The sequence below is a fragment of the Phascolarctos cinereus genome, unplaced genomic scaffold (assembly GCF_003287225.1).
Source record: "Phascolarctos cinereus isolate Bilbo 61053 unplaced genomic scaffold, phaCin_HiC Scaffold_9;HRSCAF=440, whole genome shotgun sequence".
Lineage (NCBI taxonomy): Eukaryota > Metazoa > Chordata > Mammalia > Diprotodontia > Phascolarctidae > Phascolarctos > Phascolarctos cinereus.
In genome coordinates, this window is record NW_027556402.1 from 257996197 (window position 1) to 258016397 (window position 20201).

A 20201-nucleotide genomic window follows, 5' to 3' on the forward strand; every position below is an offset into this window, starting at 1 on the left:
CCAAGGACCCCTCCCCTCCCCCCAGGGGGCCTGGGTTCTGGCAGCACCTTTCCTTGGCTGTTAATGGGGTTAATGATGCTAAATGAGAAAGGGGGCAGACAAGTGGACAGGAGGGGGCTTTTCTCCAACATCGTGTAAACGGCCACTATTATAATGTTGCTGGGTTTTGTGGTTATTACCAGGTGCCTGCTCAGGCCAGGCCTGCCCCTCTCCCCCCTTTCTGGAGCCAACACTCATTTAGTGAAGTTGACATCACTCTGGACTAGAGGGCAGGAGGCCTGGGTCCCAGGCCAGTCTCTGACACTCTGGCTGTGTGATTTCTGCTAGGTCTCTTAACCTCTCTGGGCTTTTGTAAAATGAGGAGATTGAGCTAGAGGCTCAGTAAGGCAGACCACCCCCCTGCTCAGGGTGGCCCTCCCCACCAAAGCGGCTGACATCTTCCTCCTCTGCTGGCTCCAGATGGAGGGCTGGGGCTCTCCAGGCCCCCAAACCACCCCCTCCTCCCACCAGGCCCGGCTGAGAGGACGGGGAGGGGAACTCTGCTTGGGCCTCCTACGCTCCCCTTCCCAGGAAGCCAAGGTTGAACGGTGACCCTGTGTGTGAGACACAAAGGCCACCCCTCCTCCCCATGGCCCCCCCAGAGGCGCTGCCTGGCAGGCCCAGGTTCGTGCCCACCTGCCACCTCCTCTCTCTCTGTCCCCTAGCCCCTGGACTGTGAGCTCCCTGCCAGTATCATGGAAACCCTCCCTGGGCTCCAGCACCCTAATTACCACTGTGCCCACTGGGCCTCATGAGGGTTCCTCACAGCTTCACTGTTGCCAGAGTACTGGTTGTCGCCAAGGCAATGAGGCTGGTTCCCTTGAGACCCCTGTCTCTCGTCATCCTGCCAACCCGTCCCCTCACCAACACCCCGGGCCGGCCAGGCTGTAGGAAGTGCCCCCCATTGACAAGTGGGGAAACTGAGACCCAGAGAGAATGATTGTCTAAGCAAGTCAGACGAGTGAGCTGAGCCTTGAACCTGGCTCTCCCTCAATTCCCGTGCCCAGAGCTTGTGTCTTGCCAGGCTCTGCCTCCCTGGCTCCTGAACAGCAGAGGCACTGCTACTGAGCTGGGCCCCGGCCAGAACCAGAGCAAGAAGGGTGAGGCTGGGCGAGCACAGAGTCCAGGCCCTTGATCAGGTTTCCCTGCTTCCCACAATGCAAACAAGGGCTAGAGCCCAAACACACCCTGAAAAGCTGCACTCCCCTCCCTGCACTGGGCTGGGCGGGCCCGGGGGTGTCCTTGGAGGTGAAGCCCGGCTCATGGGAAAAAGAGCAGGGGACTCCCTGCATCTAACGAGGATGCCATCCTCCAGGCACCGACGAGAGGAGTTGGTAAGAGCTCTAACGAGGCCATTGCCACCTGTGCTGTGGCCCAGGATGCCACAATTCAGAGGGGGCAGTGACAACACCTTCGGTCTTTAAGTAGCAAAGTGATGGGTGAACATAGCGCAGCCATCCCCATCACTGGCCTTGAAGGGTCCCATGGTCTCCGCTGCCCTCTTGAAGTGAGCTTGTGCACATTTGCCTCACACACAACAGTTGCTTCTTGGGCCTTTTGGGTGTTATGTTCCACTCTAGGCAGCACATGGCAAGCTCAGCATGACTCAGCAATGAGATATGGCAGCTGGAAAACCAATGCAGTTAGCAGGCTGCTTGGAGAGATAGGGCTGGGGTATGAGGGGACGGGAGGCTGCCTTTGATCTTGGTCAGATCCCATCCGGAGTATTGTACTTTGATCTAGGGGTGGAATTCTAGGGAGGATGTCAGAAGTCAGAGGGAGACCAGCATGGTAAAGCTCCAACCATGGCCTGGGCAGGGATGTGTAAGTGGGAGAAGAAGCAAGAGAAGGCATTCTTGTCCATGGATGGAAAAGAGATTTGACTCGTTCTGCTTGGCCCCAGGGGACAGATCTGGAGGGAAGATGCAAAGGGGCTCTGATTTCAGCTGAATGTCTGGAGCCCCTGCTCTCTGTCTGAGCTGCCCTCCCCCAGGCTCCAGACAGTGACTCTAGGCCCACTCGCCCGGACATAGCAGCTCTGGGGATTCTTCCAATCTTGGCGGGACTTGAGATCCTCAAAGGTCCCTTCTATCTGTGGAACACTGGGATTCTGTGATCAAGCACTCCTGGACCCCACACCAAGCCATCTGCATTCTGGACAGCCTCAAAATGCACCCTGAGCAGCAGTGGGGCATCTTGGACAGGGTTTTTCCTTTCAAATAAAGTCAGAAAGCAACACAACAAACACTACTCATGTGTCTTTGTGCCTTGAAGCAAACCAACTTTTGGCCTCAGCTGCCCCAGATAGCACCAAGTCCCTCCCTTTGTAAGGTCCTAGGTCCAGAACTGAAATGCCCTCTGAGGGCACTGAGTCCATTCCCCTCATCTTCAGATGAGATCCAGAGAAGTGACTCTCCCATGTTCATTCCCATAGCCTGTAAGTGTCAGAGGTAGGTTTTGTCTCCCAGGCATAGACATAGGCAAAGGCATAGACAGATATAGACATAGACGTAGACATAAGCATAGACATAGACATAGACATAGATATAGACATAGACAGATATAGACAGACACAGACGTAGACACAGGTATACACAGATATAGACATAGACACAGACGTAGACATAGACATAGACATAGATATAGACATAGACATAGGCATAGACATAGACATAGACATAGACATAGACAGATATAGACAGACACAGACATAGACATAGACAGATATAGACAGACATAGACAGATATAGACAGACACAGACATAGACATAGACAGATATAGACATAGATGTAGGCATAGACATAGACATAGATATAGACATAGACGTAGGCACAGACATAGACATAGACATAGACAGACATAGACACCAACAACCCAGAGGCACAGTATCATGGCCAATCCCATTCCAGAGGTGCTGCCAGAGAGCCACCAGAGGTTGGGGGGAGGCCACCACCACCTAGGAGGAATCAAGGCAGACTTCTCAGAGGAGGTGGCAGCCAGTTGAATGCTGGTCTCAGCTCTCAAGGCAGACTTCTGCTCAGTCTAAAGGAGAGCTTCTTGACAATTCAAGGCATCCAAGAGTGGAAGGGCTGACCTCCTTCCCTTTCACTGAAGGTCTTTAAAAGGAGGCAGCTCGATGACCACTTGGATCCTCATAGCAGGGACTCCTGATCAGGTATGAGTTGGAAAAACTAACCTCTGAAAGCCAATGTGGTATAGTGGATAACGATGATGATGATGATGAGAGATGATATAATTAGAACACATTATTATATAACATAATAAGTTGCATTTACATTATGCTTCACCGTTTTGCAAAGCAAATATCGCATTCTATTTTCACAACAGCCCTGTATGGTAGGTGCCATTCTTTTTCCTATTTGTACAGATAAGGAAACTGGCCCCAGAGAAGAGTCACACAGGTTAACACAGCCAGTATCTGAAGAAGGATTTGAAGCCAGGTCTTCCTCACTCCAAATTCTGGGCTCTATCCTCTGTGTCACCTAACTGGCCCTGAAAGTTTTGAGTTTAGTCAGGAAGATGTGGGTTTGAATTCTGCCCCAGACACTTACCAGCTGTGTGACACTGGGCGAGTCACTCAAAGTCTCTGGGCCTCAGTTTCATCATCTGTAAAATGAGGAGATTGGACTTGATGGTCTCTGTGCTCCCTTCCAACTGGAGAGCTTGCTGTTCAGTTGTGTCCGACTCTCCATGACCCCATTTGGGGTTTTTTTTAACAGAGATACTGGAGTGGTTGGCCATTTCCCTTCTCCAGCTCATTTTACAGATGAGGAAACTGAGGCAAGCAGGGTGAATTAACTTGCCCAGGGTCACACAGCTAGCAAGGGTGAAGCCAGTTTGAACACAGGTCTTCCTGACCAGAGACTTGAAGTGAGGAAAAGCTTCTTGACAATTAGAGGTGCCCAAGAATGGAATGGGCTGCCTGGGCAGAAGGTAGGTTCTCCATGTCCTGATGGCATCTTTCCAGGCATTTCTGCTCCCCTGGGCTGGAAGCTGGTCTAGCTGCCCTTAGAGGTGAGGCTGGTCCCAGCTCTGAGACAGAAGGAATTCTCTGTCAGTATCTGTCAGCTGAGGGCAGCACCATGGCCAGGGCCTGGGCCACCTAAGAAGGCCCCCTTGGCCTTTGGCATGGCAACCTCGGAAGTGACACAAAGTGTTTGGCTGGGAGCCAGTGGTCAAGAATTCTTCTTGACTGACTGGAGCTGGGGGCTCTCTGGAATGCCAGAGACAGGGACTAGTGGGTCTGGGAATGAGGAAATGGAAATAAAGCTTAGAGATGATCTGACGTAACTCCCCACTTTACAGATGAGGGAATTGAGACCCAGAAGAAGAAATGTGTTAAGTCACACGCGTATCAAGTAGCAGGATCAAGATTCGAACCTGGGTCTCAATTCTAAATCTAGCCCTGGCCAGGGCACTAGTGTCCCAGAGGGCCAGAGGGTCCATTGACCCAAGCTGCATTTACATGCAAAGGACAACAGAGCTGGAAGAGACCCCAGAGCCCATCTAGCCCCCCCATTTTACAGATGAGAAAACAAAGGCATGAAAGTGGCCAAAGTGAGCCTCCCACTGGGCCAAACTGCCTGTTTTCAGGCTCACCCCTTTCCTTTGCTAGAAGAATCAATTGACCTGGCCTTGCTCTGGTTTACTGAGCTGCCTGCACTGGGAGGGATCTTGGGGCCTACCTGATCCAACCCCAATTCCCTAGATCAGCCCTGCCTGGTGGTGACTCACCTCCTGCTTGAGGCCCTCTATGAAGTAGGCACTCACTCCATCAGTGTTGGGGAGCTTTCCTGGGTGTGTTTATTTTTGTGAAGATGCTCAGGATGAAAGAGAACTGAAGACCCCACCCTGCACCCTGGGCTGCACCCAGGGGGACCCAAAAATTGAGCCCTAGAGGAGGGGAGGGTGGGAGAGCCAGCAGCAGGGTGGGGGATGAGAGGAAGCGGGGCTGTGGGGAGAGAACCTTTCAGACCTTGGGCTCCATGCCCCATCTTTTGGAAAACACACAAAAGCAGTTCTCTGGGGAGCCCTGGGACCAGCCTCTGGGTGCTCACTCCTTATCACCCAGCTTGATGCTTGCATGCTGACTTTGCCAGGGCTGTGGGTGATCCTCCCTGTTCAGGCTTTAGCAGCTGGTTATGTTGAAATCCGTGAGTGTGGGACACCTTTCAGAGGGCTGATGTATGTGTGTGGAGGGGGGGAGGTTGGGAGGTGGGGGAGGGGGGCCTGTTTCTGCTGTGGCCACATACATAGCTTTCTGAAAGAGACAAGCTCCCTGGCCTGGGATACAGAAGGCGTGGGCTCTTGTCCTGGCTGTGTGACCGTGCTGGTGCCAGGCTCCCCGAGTTGCCTCTGTGGGCCTCTGGCCAGAACTTGGTTTCCATAGCTGTGCCCATGGGGAGTGGGAGCCTGCCTCGTCTCTGGGGCTGTGTGACTGCTTGTCCTGAACAATGTGTCTCTGTTTCTGTGGCCTTGTCCATGTGAGGCCTTCTTTGGGGTGTGTGTGTGAAGGAGGATGAGGGGAGGAATCTGTACCAGTCTCTTGCCCTCCCTTAGTCCTTTGGTCCCTCCACAATTCAGTGTGGGGCAGATTCATCTCTCCCTCCCTCCCTATCCCTTTCTCTCCTCTTCCCTCCTGTAGTCTCTCTTTGGGTGTGTCCCTGGCTCCTTGTCACTATTTTTCTCTGTGTATTTCTTTCTTTTTTTTCTTTCCGACTTATATCTGCATTTTCCCTCTGTCTCTGCATCTCCCTTTCTGACTCTTGTCTCCTCTCCTCTTCCTTTTCTTCTCTCTCCCTCTGTCCCTGTCTCTCTCTCTCTCTCTCCTCTGTCCCTCTCTCTCTCTCTCTCTCTCTCTCTCTCTCTCTCTCTCTCTCTCTCTCTCTCTCTCTCTCTCTGTCCTCCCCCCTCTCCCTCCTCTCTCTTCGTGTCTGTCTTTTTCCCTCTCTCTGTCCCCTTACCTCTGTCTCCCCTTTCTTTCTGTCCCCGTGTCTCTCTTGTTTTTCTGTGTCTCTCCCTTTCTTTTTTTGCCCCTGCCTGTGTGTTTCTCTCATTTTTTCTCAGTCTCTGTGAGAGCCTCTGTCTCCCAATCAAAGCCAAGGCAGGTGTTTGTCTCCAAGGCGGCAGTCACGGAGCGTCTGTCAGTGCGCTGCTTTCTCTCTCTCAGGGCTCCCACCGGCTGTTCCTTTGCCTCGGCGACAAGAGGGCCAGGAGGAGAAGCTGGGGGCAGGGGGGTGGGGCGGGGTGTGTGTGGGGGTCGCGACAGGGGTGTCTGTGCTCTTTGCTAGGCTCTTCTCGCCCCATCTCACGTGCTCGCACCTGGGTCCTTCGGGAGCGCCTCTCCCCCACCCGCCCCGCCCGCCAGCTCTCTAGCCCCGTGGGGCCTAAGCCCTCCCCGCCCTTCCTGGCACTGGGCATGTCCCAAGCCAGGGCTATATAAAGCCTGGCCGCCTTTAATCCCCGGACGTTGGTATCAAGCCCAGGGCAGCCCAGGCCAGCCTAGGCCAGCGAGCCGAGCCGCCCCCTGCTCACCCAGGTACCCCCGGCGCCCCCTGCTTGCGCGGGGCTGGGGAGTGGGCGCCCCTAAGGGCTGGCGAGGAGGGGAAGGGGTGGGAGCGGTGGAGGTGGGAGGGTTCAGCTGGGGCGAGACAAGGCCCAGGGGCTGGAGGTGGGGGAGTCTCGGCAGCGGAAAGCGCCTTCCTGGGGCCCAGAAAGCAAGGCTAGAGTCCCTTGGATTAGGCAGCCTCGCCCCTATCCGGAAGCCCTGCCCTAGCCCCTCTGGTCCTTCAGCTCCCCCACTTAGAGTAATAATTGAGGCACCCGAGCCAGCCTGGGTTCGGGTCTATGACACTGTCAAGCAGGGGACCCAGAAGTCCCAAAACCCAGCCCAGTCACCTTCTCCTGTGTTATGCAGAGGTCACATTTGTCGCTAAGTGCACCTCTCCCCTTTTGCAAAGGTATTTCCTAGGCTTAGTTCAGCTTTGAAAAATTCCCCTCAGGCTTTACCAGGAGGTGGCCCCAGAGCTGGGCAGCAGTCCTGGGCTTCAAGAACCTTGTGCCAGTTCTGTGGCCCCAGGCTTGACATCTGAGCAAAGAGGAGGGCCAAGGCTTCAGTATTTGGGGGTCTTTGGGTGGTGTGGTCTGGGTTGGGTCCGCGATGGGCTGTGAAATGCCATCCCAATCCCTTTGGCACCTGCTCCCCATGGCTATGCTGACCCTCTTTCCAGGTCACATCCACCCTCTCCTCCACAGCCCCTGGCTGCTCAGCTCTAGTGACAGGAGAGGCCACAGTGTCCTCACCAGCGAACAACACTCATTCTCAACCACGTACACTCGTCTCTCCCCAGCCTCTCCTCTCTGGGGTCCGGTCTATACTTTGACCCTTCAGAGCCCCGGAGTGAGGCAGGGAGAGAGGAATGGAGGGAGGGGCAGGAGAAAAGTTGGGCAAAGCGAATGGGGGAGAAGCTGTTTCCTGGCCCTTGGGAGTTCCAGGGGCTGCACACACTTTACTGAAATTCTCTTCTCCCTAACCCTCTTCTCTCTCACTCAGCCTCTTCATCTGCAAGATGGTGAGTTCACTCTGTCCCCTCCCTCCTCCCCTGCCCCTTCCCTCTGGCCCCCAGCACCTAAGGCCCTGAATGTGGTCCCAGGCTCTAAGGCCCCCTCCTCCCACAGCTGGGGCTCAGCTTCAGGGTTTCTTTCTCTACCAAATTCTCAAGATGATGTCTCCCAATAGAAACAGAAAGGGGCCAAGGTGGCTCTTATCTGAAGAATATTTGGTCCATTCTCTCCCATTAACTTCTTGCCACTTATTAGAGGACAGGGCAGGGCATAATGTTCCCATTTGTCACTGGGAGCCCAGAGCCTGGAGAGCATTTGATCACATAAGTTGTGAGCGAGAGCTGGGGGGAAAGGAGGGGCTGGTCTCCTGAGTCACAGAATCACAAGATTTCCAGATTGGGAGAAGGGGCCTCCTAGTCTAACCCACAACAACACCTTGGGCCAGTAGCCACTGGCCTTTGCTTGCAAGACTTCCAGGGATGGGGAGCTCACTATCTGATGAAGCCATCCTTTTGGACTGGCCTGCATTGCTAGAGTTTCCTGCCTCTGAATTTGCCTTTGACTGTCACACCCACTGCTTTACAGCACTTCCTGCCCAAGCACAATACTCCTGAACCAGAGCTCTCTGTACCCTAGGCTGCGAGCAGGAACTGTGTCTTATTCAGGGAGCCCAGTGGAGAGGAAAAGAGTGTTTGGACTTGGTGATGGAAAGATCTGGTTTCAAATGTCAAATCTTGCCATTGACACGTCCTAGCTGAATGACCCTGGGCAAGTCACTTTCCCTCTTGAGCCTGGGTTTCCTTATTTGTAAAATGAGGGCAACAGCACCTCACAAGGCTGCATGAGATACTTGGTATGAAGTGCTTTGAAGACTTTAAATTGCTGTGGCAGTGTCACCACAGAACCCTAGATCTAGACCTTGGAGGAACCGCAGAAGTCACTGAGTACCTCCTCATTTTATAGAGGAGGAAATGGAAGCACAGAGACTTGGAGTGGTTTGTCTGAGGTCACACAGCTACAGCGGCAGAGCTGTAGGGGCTAGGATTCCCAGTTCAGCAGCCTTCACCACCTAGAACTTACTGGGCCAGGGGATGCCGTGAGGTTCATGTTGGTGAGGTGTCTGTCTCAGCTCCTTCAGCAGGGAAATATTGGTGGTGGGATTTGAGCCATGGCTCTAAGTCTAGGCCCCTAGCCACCCAAGCTTCCTCTCTAAGTTTGGTGTAAAACATTTCCCAAATTTATTAAAGGACACAAGCTAGTAGGAGCCCCTTTTTGCAAGGTATTTTGTAGCTGCCCGTCTTCCTTTGGTAGAAGCCAACAGAGGTCTTAGACATCCTGCTTTTCACCTTTCCTTTCCCCTTGGGAAGTCATGTGCCCTTTCAGGAGGAAAGATGAAGGGGCCTTTCTTCTTGTACCCTTCTCATACACCTTCCTCTTGCACCCTCTTGCCACCTGTGTGGGTGAGACCTTTCCTCTCTTTGGGCCCCAGTTACCTTCTCTACAAAACGATAAGGTTGGCTTTAGAAGCCTTGAAGGTCCCTTCCAGCCCTGGTTCTGATCCTTTGTGTGCTCCTCAGCCCCAGCTCATGCCCTGCACACAGTAGGTGCCTAATAAATATTTGAAGGCTTAATCTCCCCATCTAGTACCCACTTCTGGATCCCCAGGATCGCCCCTCCTCTTCTCCAGGCATCCTGATCAATGTCCCCTGGGGTCCCCCAAGGTCTGCTCTGTTAGTGGACCCCCCCCGCCCAACCTGAACCTTTCTCCATGAAGCTTTCCCTAGATCAGCTGCGGCCAGAGCTGGCCCACTCTGTGGCCTCCAAGGACACCGAGGAAGAAGGGGATGGGGAGCAGCATGGGAGTCCAGAGCTGCCTCCGACAGGGCCTCTCTTGGGGTCCTGGCACCGGGATGTGAACCTGACTTGTAAGAGCTCCCCTGAGGAGGGCACTGCCCGGGCGTGGACCACCTTCTACTACAACTTGTTACAGAGCTGTTTGCAGCAGGCGGGTCTGCCTGAGACTGTGGACCATAGCCTAGAGCCTCACCCAGGTGAGCCTCCAAACCGAGAGAGGCCCAGGGGGCAGGGAGAGCTGCCATCAACCCAGGCCCTGTCTCTGAGAAAGCAAGGCCCATGGTCCTACACGAAGAGCTAGGAACAGACACATGGCCAGGACCAGGGGGACAGCTAGATGCAGGGAGCCAGGTGGCAGGGGTAGTGCCCACACAACTGGAGCTGCCCCTTTTCCTCCTGCAGCCTCAGTCTTCCTTTGCCCACTTCCTACAGTGGCTTAGGTACCACCATTCTCTCAGAATGAGGGAAGACACAAGGGACTGGTGGGCATATCACAGTGAAAGAGGCTGGTGTGGGGGGTGGTGACAGGGGGAGGGTAACCAGACAGTGGCATTCTCTTCTTTTCTCCCGAGGCTGCCCCGGGGCAGAGGTGACCATGTGCATTCTGGGCTCCCCAAGTTCCTTCTTCTCTGTGCTGCTGGAGGGTGGGGCCCAGAGCCCAGGTGAGTGGAGGCCACAGGCTGGCTCAGGTCAGGGAGCTCTTCGAGGAGCCTTTCTGTCCTAGGCCCTCCCCCCACTCCCCACATGGCAGAGCTGACCTATGGAAAGGGCAGGCAGAGCTAGGCCCTGCCGAGTCCCAGAATACCCGAGCCAGGCAGCTGCTAGCCATTTCTGCCCAGACAGCTGGAGATTCCTTCTCTGGGGGTGGGTCATTCTGGTGATGGTGGAGACCAGGGAGGCATTCCTGAAGGGGGACTGTTGTTATGCTGTGGGGGGTCCCCAGCTGACATGCCCTTTCCCTCCCCAAAGCCAGCGTTCAGAGGCAGAGAGTCTGGATAAAAATCCTAGCTCTGCCAGCCAGTCAATAAGCATTTATTAAATACTCACCATATAACAGGCCCTGTGCCAAGTGCTGGGGATACAAAGAAAGGCAAAAACCAGTCCCTGCCCTCCAGGACAAGATACAGACAGGACATTTTGGTGCTAACAGAAAGAAGGGGCTAGCATTCACTCCTGCCGCTGCCGTTTTGATCTTGGACGAGTCTCAGTTTTCCCATCTGTAAAACAAAGGAGCTGGCCCAGATGATCTCTAAAGTCTTTTCTGTCTGAATCTCTGATCCTGGCCCCTCCCCCCACCCCTCCACCTCCCCACCATCATTTCTCCGTCTCCTCCACTCCCAGGAAACCTGCTTTTGTGTCTGTCTCCGTCCTGGCTGACCAAAGTGCCCATGGCTGGAAAACCAGGGGAGTCAGCCCTGCTGGTCTTGAAGGCTGTGACATTCCATCCAGGGGGCCTAACTTTCCTGGAGGAGTTTGCCCCTCCACGACGGGTCACCTACTTCCTAGGGGAGTTGGGACCGAAGGCTGGCCGAGGCCGGGAGGTGGCAGAGCTGAGCAGGGATCTGGGCTGCCCCATGGGGAGCTCGGCAGAGCTGGCCCGCCTTCTGGAGGACCGGCTACTTACCAGGCAGCTTCTGGCCCAGGGGGACAAGGTGGCCATGCCCGCCACTCTGGCCTTGACGTACAAGCCCCCCCAGCAGCTGCGGGTCCAGGCTTGGACCCAGAGCCTGCGGCAGGTGGAGCTCAGTGACAAGGAGGGGCAGGAGGGGCTGGTGGAAGAGGAAGTGGAGGCCTTTCTTCACCTCGGAGCCCTGGGAGATGCCCACCAGGTACTAAGGACTCTGGGGATTGGGTGAAGAGGGAGATCTAGCCTTGGGGATGGTGGTAGAGAGAATGGGTGGTAGAAACAGCTTTGGGACGAGAGTCAGGAGACCTGGCTTTGTCCCCCAGAGGAGTGACCTTGGGCAAACTAATCAAACTACAAATATGCATTAAGTGCCTGCTGGGCTCCAGGCACTGGGGACAACAAGAAAGGAGAAAACATAGTCTCCACCCTCAAGAAGCTCCCAGAATAATGGGGAGACTTCATGAACAAAACTGTGTGTGTACAAGATGTATACAGAATAAATGAGAGGTCAACTCCAAGGGTGGGGGGCATGGTGAGGGGGCGTGGTGGTGGTGGGGAAGACCAGCAAAGATTCTGCAGAAGGTGAGCAGGGGAGGCAGCCAGTGAAAAGTCACCCCACCTCTGGGGGCCTCACTTGTAAACTGGAGGGGTAGGTCTCCATGGCCTCAGAGGGCCTTCCCAGACCTAAGCTGATAAGCCTCTGGCCTGTCCTACTGTGTCTGAGGATGGTGGTGAGGATTCCAGAAAAGACTATGAACCTCCAATGCTCCCAAAGATTTAAACGGTCCCAGTGAGCTGAGGGCCTTGAGGATGTAGAGAGGGGGCTCCCAGGGTTCTTAGGAGGGTGGCAGTTTGTAGACTAGTGCCCAGAAGCTGCTATGGTAACCAGATGGGGAAGGCAGTACAGCACAGTGCAGAGAATGCTGGATGGAAGCCAGCAAGACCCGAATTCAAGTTTTACCAGCTCTACTTGTTGGCTGGAGGACATTAGGCAGGTCACAACTTCTGAGCCTCAATCTCCTCTTCGGTAAAATGAGGCTAATGACACCTGCAGGACCTGTCTCCCATGGTCATTGTGAGGCTCAAGAAAGCTGACACAACTAAAATGCTGTGGTGCAAAGGAGCCCCAAGATCTGGGTTCAAATCCTGACCCTGCCATTTATGTGTGGGACCTTGGGCAAGTCACCTAACTTCTCTGAGACTCAGTTTCCCTATCCAGAAAAATGAAGGGGTTGGGCTAAATGGCTATGAAGGTCCCGTCCAGCTGTGGCTACACTGGGTCAGTTGTTACTAGTACTGTTGAGTTTTTCTTTTGGTATGGGGGTGACATGAGAGGTATACCAGGGCTCCACTCCGAGGGAGAGATGAAGGGAGACAGGGAGGGCAGGGCAAGCAGTCTCGGCCCCTCCTGAATGCCCACCTGCCTCTTTAGGTGGCAGTAAAGCCTTCAGGCTGGCGCTGGCGTGGGTCCCAGGCCATGAGCCTGCATCCAAGGTCAGAAGCAGGGGCAGTGGTCCGCGCAGTGCTGGCCCTGTTGGAGAAGCTGGAGGAGGAGGAGAGTATCCTTGTGGAGGCTGTGTGTCCTCCAGCCTGGATCCTGCCTCCTGATGCCCCTGGGAGCCTCACTTCCCAGCCAGGTGAGAGCCCCCTCCAGAGAGAGCTGGGCCTGGGCGCAGCAGGGCTCAGTCCTCCACAGTCCCTGGGCTTCACACCCACCTTCTCTCCTATAAGCTGGCTTCCACACAGCTGGAGAGGCCCTCCCACGGAATCTGAAGACCTCCACTTTCTAGCTTTGTGGTCCTGGGCTTCATTTACCTCAACCCCAGGATTGTGAACACCTGTGCTGTAGTTGAAAGGGTGCTAGGTTCAAATCCCAACTCACACACTTAACTAGCAGGTATGGTCACAGACGGATCACTGTAGCTCTAAGAGTCTCAGTTTCTTCATCTCCAAAGTGGAGATAACACTTGCTGTAGTGAGTGGAGTCAGTTCAGAGCCTTCCTCTGGCACATACCAGCCATGGAACTTGGACAAATCATTGTGAGGCTCAAGTGACTCTCTAAGACTAAGCTGCCAGTGAGTGGCCAGTCCACCTTGGAGGAAGGAGAACCCACACCAGGAGTTCCATTTACCCAAACAAAACAACAACAAAAATCCCAGGTCCAAATAGGGAAGAAGAGTTGCATGACAGGGCTCCTCGGACAAGAAGCCTGTGAAGGGCTTTGCAGCTGTATAGTTTCTGATCCTTATTCTCATTTCTGCCAGAGTTGGCCATTCGGGCCTGTGCTGTAGTGTGCAGGACCCAGGGTGATCGGCCTTTGATGAGTCAGGTAAGAAAGGGGACCCCCAATGGGGCTACAAAGGGACCCCAGGATCCTCCAGCCTTTTGGAGCACCCGAGCATCAGCCTAGGGCTGCTTGCCCATTGCTGCCCAGAGAAGGAGCGCCCACCAGGGCCAAGCAGACTCAGGCCAGGGCAGCTGGAGGAGGGAGAGGGACAGGGGGAAGCTTCTGGAGATGGGCGGCAAAGACAAGCTTTGAACCCGGATCCTCTGACTCCAGAGGCAGGCCTCTTTCCACGCTTTCTGTCCAGAGGACCTGGCTTCCTTTCTGTTACCTGCTACTCTTATGCCAAGAGGCCTCTATGCTTGCTTCTCCCTCTGTAACCAAGGAATTGGCCTAGCTGACTGGCCCCTAAATTTGTGAGTCTGAGGGTGGGCTTCTGATAGGAGGTGGGCCTAGAAGAATGGGTAGAATCCAGCTAGGGGGACAGCAGAGAGGGCCGAAGGAATGCCTTTCAGACAGAGGGCGTGAGATTTGGAAGAGAAACATTATTTGGGCCAACTTCCTCATTTTACCAGTGGAAAAAGGAGTAGGGTCAAGTGCCCTGCCTCGTGTGTTGGGGACAGAATGGAGGCTGGTGTGGGCACAGAGCTCACAGAAGGAAGGACCCAGCGAGGAGAAAGTTAGGAAGGGAGGCTGGGACCAGACAGACAGGCCTTGAATGCCGGGTGAAGGATTGGCTCGCTGGGCAACGGGAGCCAGTGAAGGCTTCTGAGGGCAGGAATGGAGAAAGAATGAGGGGAGAGCACCCACAGCCCAGACGCTCATCCCACTCTGAACTCTGGAGCTTCAGCTCCCAGGCTGATGGGGGCCATTGCGGGGAGTGAGGAGAGAGGGCTGAGCACCAACCCTGCCTGGCCCCCAGATGGTGTGCAGTGTGGGCCGTCCAGAGCAGCCCCTGCGACACCAAGTAGCCCTGACGCAGAGCCTGGACACTGCTCTGGCCGCGTGTGGGCTGAGCGAGCCGGCCACCGTGGAGGCCCTGCGGCGTCGTGCGGGAGGCTGCCGAAGCCGCCCTGGGAGCCGTGCTGGAGTTCGAGGCCTCGCTGAGCCCTGAGGAGCGGGGCGGCCCCGCCAGGCGCAAACAGACGTTCTCGGTGAGTCCCCGGCCTCTGGGGCCTGGAAACAGGGTCGCCGCAGACGCAGAGTTTGGGCAAAATGGGAATTTCAGCCCCACCTCTGTTGCCCTAACCACTGAGTCCCTGGACGCCTGCTTCCAGGCAGCAACTTTGGGGAGGGCCCATGGCAGGTGCAGGTGGTTCCAGTCCCAGGTGTTCAGGTCCGGAACCCTCCACTCCTAGGCATGCGCATAGGGGAGGGGGTAAAATGGGGTCTGCAGGCCCCCAAATGGGCACCTGCGACTTGCGCCTCCAGGTAAAAGTGGTGGGAAGGGTGCGTTGGACTCCCGACAGCCCCAGGTGGCAGTACGTCCCAGGTTCCCGTGTTTGTCCTAGCCCCAGGAGTCAGTGTCCTCTGCACCCCACATTGGACTCCAGACGACCTCAGGTGACGTCTAGGCGCAGAAGTCACAGAAGGTCTCTGGCCCTCAGGGCTAGGATGGAGGTGTCCCAGGCCTCTGCGCCCTACAGTTGCTTGTTTCAGGAGCCGCCAAGGGCCAGGACCTCCAGGGCTGGGGGCGATCCAGGGCGGCCCGTCTCGCTGAACTCTGGCTCCTTCTTGCCCCAGCAGGTGTGGACTTGGCGCTGACGCCCATGGGCCCCGGAGGCTCCTTGAGCCCTGTGCTCCTGGAGCTCAACAACTGCCTATGCCTGGAAGCCTGCGGGCTCCTGGAGGGACAGTGGGCCCGGCGGGGCCAGCGTTCTCAGTGGGCAGCCGCGGGGCCCCTGGTGGAGACCATGCTGCGGCGCTCGGCGCGCCACCTCATGGAGGGCAAGCACCTGCTGGTGGTGGGCGCAGGCGGTTACAGCAAGAAGTTCGTGTGGGAGGCGGCCCGGGACTACGGGCTCAAGGTGAGGGGGCGGGGCCCACGCAGGGGCCGAGCCAATGGAGGGAAGGCTTGAGCGTGGGGGCGTGGTCAGGGGCAGGGTCTCTACAGGTGGGGTGCGCATGGAGTGTGAGCCGAAGGAGGGCGGAGAAGCCAGGGTCTGTGCCGTGGAACAATAGAGGGAGGAGAACCCTGGGCGCTGGGGTTGGCTGATCTGTTGTGGGCGGGACCAAGAGAAAGGTAACTGTCCAAAGGGTGTCCCACAGTTTGACATCTAGGGCACCTGGTTTTGCGTGGCCCCAAGGACGATTCGAGTCCTTCCCTCCCACCCCTATTCATCTACTGACAAATCCGAGAAGTCCCATCTAACCCTGTCCTTTTACAGAGGTGCAGTCACAGCAGGCAGGCCTGAAGGAAGGCCTCCTCCTTCAGGTCATCTGCCCAGGAAACAGCTTTGCTATCACGCTGACAGATAAGGCATTCTGAAGGAGAAGCGTCCATAGACGGGTGGAAGAGGGGCTGTAGCTGGGCCTTTGAGGAGGCTGATGCTAGAAAGACAGAATCCTAGACTCCCAGGGCTTCAGAGTGAGAGATAACCTCAGAGGCGTCTGAGTCTAACCCCTGCTGAACAGGACTTTCCTCTACATCTCCCGAGGACACCTCCAGTGTCTGCTGGCAGACCTCCAGTGCTGGGGAACTCATGACTTCCTGCAGCAGTCCACTGCACTCAGGCATTTCTGAGCCCAAATCTTCCTCCCTGCTGCCCCTCCCGATAGCTCCCAGGTCAGCTCTCCCGAGGCCCCAAGGGCGAACCTCAGCCACTTTACCTGTGGCTGATCCTTCAGATCCTCAAAGCTGGCAGTCCTTCCTCCTCACCCACCCAAGCTTTCTCTTCTCTTCTTCGTCCTCCACACGCCCAGTTCCTCCAAACAATCCTTGTGTGTCATGGCTTCCAGGAAGGAAGAAAGGAAACAAGCATTTATTAAGGGCCTACTATGTGCCAGGCACTGTGCTAAGTGCTTTACAAATATTGTCTCATTTGCTCCTCACCACAACCCAGGGAGGTAGGTGCTATTATTATCCCCATTTTACCGATGAGAAAACTGAGGCAAGCAGCAGTTAAGTGTCTTGCCCAGGGGCACACAGCTGAGGCTGGACTTGAGCTCAGGTCTTCCTGACCCCAGGTCCAGGGCTCTAAGCACTGCACAGGGAGATACAGAGTTCCAGGCTGAGGCCCCTACCCTGTGGGCTGGTGAGCAGGGAAGGGAGGAGAGAGGGCTGGTCTGGCAGAGGAGGCCACACTCTCCGTCTTCTGTTCTCACAGCTACACCTGGTAGAGTCAGATCCCAACCATTTTGCCTCTCAACTGGTCCAGACCTTTATCCACTTTGACGTGACAGAGCACCGGCGCGATGAAGAGAATGCCCGGCACCTGGCAGAGCTGGTTCGGGCCCGGGGCCTGCAGCTGGATGGCTGCCTCTCTTACTGGGACGACTGCCTGGTGCTGACAGCCTTGCTCTGCAAGGAGCTGGGCCTCCGGGGCTGCCCCCCAGCTGCCATGAGCCTGGCAAAGCAGAAGAGCCAGACGCAATCTCATCTGCTGCGCTGCCGCAGCCCTCGCTGGCCTGCCCCATCCCTCTATGCGGTGCCCTGCTGCCCGCTGGAGGTCCCTGAGGATGTGGAGCGCGCTGCCCGGCTGGTGCCCCTTCCTGGGGTCATGAAACTGGAGTTTGGAGCAGGCGCGGTGGGTGTGCGGCTGGTCCATGATGCCTCTCAATGCCGGGCCCACTTCGCCAAGATCTCCCAGGACCTGCAGGGGGAGGCTGACCACCCTGGCATCGGGCTGGGCTGGGGCAATGCCATGTTGCTGATGGAGTTCGTTGCAGGCACAGAGCATGACATAGACGTAGTGATATTCTCAGGGAAGCTGCTGGGGGCCTTCGTCTCTGATAACGGCCCCACCCGCCTCCCGGGCTTCACGGAGACGGCAGCCTGCATGCCCACGGGGCTGGCCCCGGAGCGGGAAGCCCAGCTGATCCAGGCTGCCTACCAGTGCTGCCTAGGCTGTGGGCTGCTGGACGGCGTCTTCAATGTGGAGATGAAGCTGACCGCTGCGGGGCCTCGGCTGATTGAGATCAACCCCCGCATGGGGGGCTTCTACCTGCGGGACTGGATCCAGGAGTTGTATGGGGTCGACCTGTTGCTGGCGGCTGCCATGGTGGCCTGTGGCATCCCACCCGCCCTGCCTGCCCAGCCCAGAGCCCGGGCCTACCTGGTGGGAGTCATGTGTGTGGTATCCCAGCACCTGCAGGCGCTCAGCTCTACGGCCAGCCGGGAGGCTCTCCAGGCCCTGCACGAGCGGGGCCTCATCCGCCTCAACCTGCTAGAGGAGGAGCTGGTACCTGGAGAGTACGAGGAGCCTTACTGCAGTATAGCCTGCTCGGGCAGCAGCCCCACCGAAGCCCGACAGCGCCTGCTAGGGCTCTGCCAGGGCCTGGGCATCGACTCCCCAAACTATCCCGTAGCCCATTTCTTGTCTCATTTCAAATAGCAGTGGGGGCAGGGGGAGGGGGCCCTAGGGCAAGGCCATCATTAGCTGGGAAGGAAGAGGGGGTGGAGTCCCAGGGTAGGCTGTCCCAGACCGGAGAGGAAAGGGGTGGGGCCCCAGGATATCGGTGGGTCCTGGGAAGGAGGTAGGGCTCTCCAAAGAGTCCAGCATTGACTGGGGAAGGCAGGGGTGGGGCCCCCAAAGTAAATGTCCGGGAGGAAGAGGGCAGCGCTTCCAAGAGAGGATATCGAGATTCGGAAAGCCCCCTGAGGGGCTGAGATGGAGAACGGGGTTGGGGGGGGAAGGTGGAGGGGTGGGGGAGAAGGAGAGAATTCTTCTCTTTCTCATCTTTAGCTTGGCGCGGATAAGTACACTGCTCTGTGGCCAAGCTGAACTTTATTTTTGCCTTCTAGATAAAAGTTTGGGAGGCAGCTTACAGATCCATCCCCCAGCCCTCCTATTTCCCCCTCAAGGGCTCTACCAGCGGATAAGTGACTGCCCAAAGTCCCTGGGGTCTAGGAGTCAGGCCTTGAACCCAGCCCACCTTACTACATCAACCCTCTCTCAGCAGTCTCTCGGCCAGGCCGGCCCCCTCACCCACTGCACCCTCAGCCTATTCCACCTCTCAGGTCCTTTAGGCCCTTCCTTTCCTCCCCCTGACCCAGACTCTTTCCTGGGGCCTGAGGCGCCCCATGCTTCCACTGGCAGGGAAAGCCTCTCAAACCTGGAGCTGCTTTTTCCTCTTTCCTCCCTCTGGCTGGAATGAATGCCCCCTGCTGCACCCCCTCCCAATCCCAAGGCCAGATCAGCTGTCACTCTTCTCCCCTCCTCCTATACCTCCCATTCTCTAAAACAGCAAGGATCCGGGACAGTCTTCTACATCTCCAGTTCTCACTGGGCCCTAGGAAGGATGCTGGACAGAAATTGTTAGTCTCCTGCGACATCACCCTTCCCCTGACAGAGATGTACCTCTCAGGGAGGACAGTGGCAATGGCCCCTAAGTCCTGGGCTGTGCTCAGAAGAAACCCCACAGGTGTCAGTGACTAAACTCAGAAGCTCAGAGCTCCTTCCTTCTCCCCCTCGCTGGGGCTCAGCCCCTGTGCTAACAAGTCTGGGAGTAGGTGCTCTTGGGGGGACTTGCCTGCTTTAGTCATCCTAGAAATCCACAGCTTTAACATGGCTCCCCCTCCCCCCAAGCCTCTTCCCCCTAGTCTTTCTGCCCTTAGGTCAGGCCTTCTAGCTTCATTAAAAGTCTTATTTTCAAGCCCAATGTTAATGACTTGGCTGCTCACTGGGACCATCTCAGTTCCCAGTGGAACCCCCTCCCCACTAAAAACCGGCGTATGGCTGCCCTACTGCTTCTACCAACCTGCTTCTAGTCCAAGGGTCACTCAAAGGGAGCCCAAAGTCCTGAACTGGAAGTAGGACACAAGCAATCGTCTCGCTTGACCAGGAGGCTCAGAGGGGGAAAGTGCTAGCCCAGAGTCTCAAGCTGGGCACAGAGTAGCTCCTAGGACTCAGCCAGAATAGATTTACCAGAGAGTCTAATCCAACATTCTCATTTTACAGATGGGCAAACTAAGGTCCAGAGAGGGACAGGGCAAAGCTAACTAGGGACACAGCTGGGTCTCCTAGCTCAGGGCTCTGCCCTCTCCCCTTCCCTGGAGTGACCCTACCACACAGGAGGGCTCTGCTTGCCGCCTGGCCCTCTAGTCCTAGGTTCGCAGAAAACTCGGAGGTGCCCTTTAAGCAATCGTCTCCTCTAGACTTAAAGTCTCCATGACGTCACCCTTTCCTTGGCAACGTTCCCAGCAGAGAAGTCACCCAGCGAGCCCACAAGCCGGCCGGGGACCGGGCGGACCACTGCGCCTGCGCCAACGTATTTGTTTTTGCTTTTTTTTTTTTTTAATTCTCTTGCTGTAACACTCGGAGAAGAGCACCTGGTAAATAAAGTCGCTGTGAAGGTCTCTGGAGTCTGGCACTGATTCTCAGCGTCTCAAAAAGCACTCTCTACTGCACTAGCCCACTTCCTTCTTCCGGGGCGGGGAGTGGGTGGGGAGGGATGACATTCCATCTCTGGTTTTGGGAGGGGGCGAGGGAGCTGAGACTGGTGATCTGAGTAGCTGGGTAGCGGTGGTGCAGTAGAGTCAATCCAGTGATCCAACCCGACAAACATTAAGCGCCTACTGTGTGCCCCTTCCCTCTCGATGGTTTCTCTGGGTATCACAGAATATAGCTCCTGATTACCTAAGTCTCCACAG

General features: G+C 56.1%; 1 protein-coding gene across 1 annotated transcript; it reads left to right on the plus strand.

Annotated features, from left to right (window-relative positions):
- The first annotated feature begins 6425 nt into the window (after window positions 1-6425).
- CARNS1 (carnosine synthase 1) lies at window positions 6426-18226 on the plus strand. The gene is given in 12 exon segments (XM_020968188.2): window positions 6426-6599; window positions 7614-7632; window positions 9399-9675; window positions 10051-10140; window positions 10820-11307; window positions 12538-12742; window positions 13371-13435; window positions 14313-14440; window positions 14442-14517; window positions 14520-14544; window positions 15137-15417; window positions 16717-18226. Coding segments are annotated over 11 exon segments (2865 nt in total). The 5' UTR covers window positions 6426-6599; window positions 7614-7629; the 3' UTR covers window positions 17944-18226.
- Window positions 18227-20201: the final 1975 nt, after the last annotated feature.